Source organism: Embiotoca jacksoni, unplaced genomic scaffold (assembly GCF_022577435.1).
Source record: "Embiotoca jacksoni isolate LCO1_2020_lvr unplaced genomic scaffold, fEmbJac1.0.p SCAF_112, whole genome shotgun sequence".
NCBI classification, from domain to species: domain Eukaryota; kingdom Metazoa; phylum Chordata; class Actinopteri; family Embiotocidae; genus Embiotoca; species Embiotoca jacksoni.
In genome coordinates this window covers 284,325-290,000 of record NW_027185244.1, presented here as the reverse complement: position 1 = coordinate 290,000, position 5,676 = coordinate 284,325, and the positions used below count along the sequence as shown (strand labels likewise).

The 5,676-nt window shown below is 43.7% G+C and overlaps 2 protein-coding genes across 5 annotated transcripts in view; both read left to right on the top strand.

The window, feature by feature from the left end:
- Positions 1–658, top strand: part of LOC138194716 (serine/threonine-protein phosphatase 2A catalytic subunit beta isoform) — an 8,141-nt gene extending 7,483 nt beyond the window's left edge. Inside the window, exon 8 of the mRNA XM_069143660.1 lies at positions 1–658. This exon is cut by the window's left edge and continues 81 nt beyond it. The gene's annotated coding sequence lies outside the window, so the exon portion shown is untranslated.
- A 526-nt stretch (positions 659–1,184) lies between these two features.
- shld3 (shieldin complex subunit 3) lies at positions 1,185–3,842 on the top strand. Of its 4 annotated transcripts, none has more exons than XM_069143661.1 (3): positions 1,185–1,255; positions 2,394–2,922; positions 2,997–3,842. In XM_069143661.1, exons 2-3 carry the CDS (start codon positions 2,470–2,472, stop codon positions 3,198–3,200), a joined length of 657 nt encoding a protein of 218 aa, XP_068999762.1. In that variant the 5' UTR covers positions 1,185–1,255; positions 2,394–2,469; the 3' UTR covers positions 3,201–3,842. The 4 variants fall into 4 exon arrangements, with proteins under 4 accessions (XP_068999762.1, XP_068999765.1, XP_068999763.1 ...); XM_069143664.1 differs by having other exon boundaries at positions 1,188–1,255; positions 2,367–2,922; XM_069143662.1 differs by having other exon boundaries at positions 1,206–1,267.
- The last annotated feature ends 1,834 nt before the right edge of the window (positions 3,843–5,676 follow it).

Here is a 5,676-nt window from a genome sequence, read left to right as displayed (position 1 = left end):
AGCCATCCCTGTCAATCATCCATCAAGCTCCACCCACTCCTCCTCCCCACCTCCGCCCCGTCATCCTGGATGGAAAGAAGATATTATTAATAATATGATGATGATGATGATGATACTGTACCGGGGAGAATAGAGACACCTGATTGGCTGATGAATCCAATATTTTAAGAAAAGAGAAACGTACCAAGCGGCGCCCCCTACAGTCCTGTTTTCAATATGCTGTCATTAATGCTGTGCTTCTGGGGAAAAACAACAACTATGATCTGTTTTCTTTTTCTTTGTTTATTACATGTTTGAAAACGAGATAATAAAACTACCACCGTGGACCAAATGTGCCATATTCTGATCCTTTCCAACATGTACCACGCAGCGCTTTCTTCTTCTGTTCTTCTTTTGGCTGTTTTTTTTTCTTTGGACCAGCACTAAACCCGACCGACCCGACTCGCCTCACATCTCACGGCATCTGTGCTTTTTTCTGTTGCAAGATAATTTTAAAAAAGGAGGGGGGAAAAAAAGGTAAAAAAAAAAGTTTGCTTCAAGTAGTGCAGCTGTGATTTTAGCTGTCAGGCTGCAGCCGTCGGTCATCAGCAAGTATATTACTGTAATTTGAATAAAGACAACAGACGTATACAATAAAATGTCCTATTGACAAACTACCGACACGAGTCTGCGTCTTCTTTACATTCATGTACAACTGTTTACAAACATCTGGACACTATGACTGCATTAAAAACGTGGTGGAAATCACTGCATGGGCTCAGGAACACTTTTGGAAACCGTCTGAGAACAACGTTCATTGGGTTCGTATTTAAAAACACGTAGATGTCGTATCAAACCTTAATAATAATAATAATGAAATGTTGGTAAGAAATAACTACAGCACGATAGATTAAGAAAATGGTGCAAATAAATAATATAACATAATATTTAAAAACATGACATTAAAAATAATATGGTGGAGATCGATATTAAAAGCAGTAAAATATTTTTTTATAAAAAGAATATTGTGTAATGACTAAGAATACTAATTCATTTTGAATGTGTTGTTTAAAAAAAACAACATTTGTATTTATGTATTTAACTTTAAACAGTTTTACCGGCACGTGAACGGAAGTAAACAAAAGAGGGCTCGACTGCCTCGTGTGGCGACTTCTTCTCAAATATCGCGAGACTCTCCGAGAAGCGCCGTCCATGTTAGCTTCCTGGGATGTTCAACCTCCGTCCTCTCATGGAGGACCGTCGGGCTCGTCTCACGGTGAGTTTCACGGTGAGTTTCACGGTGAGTCTCACGGTGAGTTTCACGGTGAGTTTCACGGTGCTCCGCTCGGTTTCACGGTTCAGCTGCGTGTTTAACTGTTCAACTGTTAACGCGGTTTGCCGGTTCGTTAGCATGAGAAGCTAAAAACATTAGCTGCCGGTAATAAACTGTTTGGTTTTAATTCGACTTTATTTCATTGATTCTTTATGATCACAAAATAAAAAACGTGTTAAAGGTTAAAATCGTCGCTGTGTCAATACATAAATATGTAAATGTTTGTTTAGATGTAAACATGCTATTTGCTGAAAATAAAAACTTTATTATTCTTTACAATGTTGTCAAAAACTGTCAAAATCTGAAGTTATCATTTTATTATTAATGTTTTTGTTAAAAAAATAATCTCGGAAAAACTTGAGAATCTTTTTTTAATCCAGCAGCGGATGAAATGTTTATTTATTATTAGGGCCGGAAGCCCTGTTGTTATTCAAGGAATTATGTTTGTTCCTTATTATTATTATTATTATTATTATTATTATTATTATTATTATTCTTACGTAAAGTGATTTTCCTTTTTGAATCTTTATCATCTTCAAAAACTCATGAAAGTGGAAACACATTTGTCTCCCGGTGAAACATTAGTATTGTAGTGGAGTCTGGAGTGGGCGTGGCCCGACGGCTCGTGAGCGCCCCCTAGAGACACGCCCCCTAGAGACACGCCCCCTAGAGACACGCCCCGGCGGCTACGTCATGCACCAGATTTGTTGGACTTGTGTTCGACATCGTGAATTTGTTTTCGTGGATCGGTGTGACCGTGTCGTGGCGGCCATTTTGAGCGTGTCGCCGTGAACCTCCAACTGACTGTAACTTTTATGAACATATTCAGATCTTCCTCAAACTTTATATCTTTGACAGCAGTCCCGCCCTGAAGACACCTGATAGTCATATTCCATCATAGTCGTAGCGCCCCCTGCTGGAGACAGGAAACGAGACAAAAATAGCAACTTTAAGTGGTGATATACGTCCCTCGCCCGCTGGCGCACGGGAGTGTGACGGCCCGTTACCGCTGTAGTTTAAATTATTATTATTATTATTATTATTATGATTGCAGATGATGATGATGATGATGATGCTGTAGGTGGTGATGATGATGATGATGGTGATGATGAAGAGAAGGGTGGTGCCATCCATCCTCTGACCGTCCGTCCCTCCGTATGGAGGACGTAGTTCTTCACCTCCCGTCCGGATCGGCGCAGCAACTCGACTCTTTGTTGAAACGGACCGAGAAGCTTCTAGAGCCGTTTGCCTGTCGGACTCCTCCGGTGTTCAACCCCTGGTTCCCGGCCACCGGCACCGACCGCCAGAGGCCTATCAGACCTTTGCGACCCGCTCCGGTCATCTCCTTCTGGCGGGGACAAGATGTCCTCACGTGTCCTCCAGAAGACGGCGGACAGACGGAGGAGACGCCCGGCGGAGCGCCACCTGCTGGAGACGCCTCGCCGCTCAGACGGTCGTGGAGCATCTTTGGGCCGAGAGGAGTTCTGCTGCCGACGGCGCCGTCCAAACACTTCCACCGTGCGGTGTCCAAACACCGGCTCCACCCCCGGCAGAGGGCCAGGTGGGTGATCGGCGAGGACAATTGTGGAGCGGCGAGGGACATCGAGCAGGTCGGTGGGAGATTGCAGGTCCTCCTTCCTGTCGTCCTCCTCCCACTTACCACCACCCCTCCTCCTCCCTCCAGGTGTGGCGGGTTCTGACCCGGTCCGTCTGGACCTCCAGACTGCCGACGTGCAACGCCAACATCCAGCGGGAGCGGGCGGAGATCTGGGTGTTCTGTGACGTGGCGTGTTCGGAGCAGGTCGGCCGGCTGCTGAAGGACGATTTGCGGCTGACGGGTCGGATCGGCCTAGAGGTCCACCGGGTCGGAACCGTCCTCAGCATGTAGAACCGCTCCACCGGGTCAAACAGTTCACGTTCAGATTTTTATTCAGGATGACACGTATGTTTACATGCACACGTGTCCTGGTTCTGATGACCCGGGTGGAACCAGAGACGACTTTTTGTTAGTTCTAAAAACAGTTTCGGACTGCAGGAACCGAGAACCATCGCAGTTCTTTGAACGGTATCGCTGGCTCCTCCCCCAGGGCAGGGCCGTTGCCAGGGTGACGGCGCAGTTTGTTGTCATGTTTTAAATATGAAATTGAATAATCTGCTGCTCTGAAACAGGAAGTTCAACATAAACAGGAAACGCAGCGAATGTTTGTTGACGTGACACATAATGTCAACATGGAAGACATTTTCACAATAAAAGCTGCTTTTCTGATTTATGAAACTGGATTAAAATCATGTTTATTAAAAATGATCTGAACGTCAGCAGCAGATCAAAATGTACAAAAAATATCAGATATAATATCATATATAAGATATTTTTCATTCATATTTAATAACAATCTATTTCATCGACTAGCTGAGCTCCGAGGGAATCGAACTACAGACACATTTGTGTTTTTATGAATTTGATATCAGATGTTTATGATGTGTTTTCATGTTGATGTTTCTGTTTTGAATAAAAGCGTCTTGAGTGCAAGACTTTCTGGAAAAGCAGACGCAGCAGTCACATGACACACACATACACTCATCACACACACATACACTCATCACACACACATACACTCATCACACACACATACACTCATCACACACACATACACTCATCACACATACACTCATCACACACACATACACTCATCACACACACACATACACTCATCACACACATACACTCATCACACACACATACACTCATCACACACACACATACACTCATCACACACACATACACTCATCACACATACACTTATCACACACACATACACTCATCACACACACATACACTCATCACACACACACATACACTCATCACACACACACATACACTCATCACACACACACACACACATACACTCATCACACACACACACACATACACTCATCACACACACACACACTCATCACACACACACATACACTCATCACACACACACATACATACACTCATCACACACACACACACATACACTCATCACACACACATACACTCATCACACACACATACACTCATCACACACACACATACACTCATCACACACACACATACATACACTCATCACACACACACACACATACACTCATCACACACACATACACTCATCACACACACATACACTCATCACACACACACATACACTCATCACACACATACACTTATCACACACATACACTCATCACACACACATACACTCATCACACACACATACACTCATCACACATACACTTATCACACACACATACACTCATCACACACACATACACTCATCACACACACACATACACTCATCACACACACACATACACTCATCACACACACACACACACATACACTCATCACACACACACACACATACACTCATCACACACACACACACTCATCACACACACACATACACTCATCACACACACACATACATACACTCATCACACACACACACACATACACTCATCACACACACATACACTCATCACACACACATACACTCATCACACACACACATACACTCATCACACACATACACTTATCACACACACATACACTCATCACACACACATACACTCATCACACACACATACACTCATCACACATACACTTATCACACACACATACACTCATCACACACACACATACACTCATCACACACACACATACACTCATCACACACACACATACACTCATCACACACACACATACACACACTCATCACACACACACACACATACACTCATCACACACACACACACTCATCACACACACACATACACTCATCACACACACATACACTCATCACACACACTCATCACACACACACATACACTCATCACACACACATACACTCATCACACACACATACACTCATCACACACACATACACTCATCACACACACACATACACTCATCACACACACACACACATACACTCATCACACACACACATACACTCATCACACACACTCATCACTCATCACACACACATACACTCATCACACACACACATACACTCATCACACACACACATACATACACTCATCACACACACACACACATACACTCATCACACACACACACACATACACTCATCACACACACACATACACTCATCACACACACTCATCACTCATCACACACACATACACTCATCACACACACTCATCACTCATCACACACACATACACTCATCACACACACACATACACTCATCACACACACACATACATACACTCATCACACACACACACACATACACTCATCACACACACACACACATACACTCATCACACACACACATACACTCATCACACACACTCAT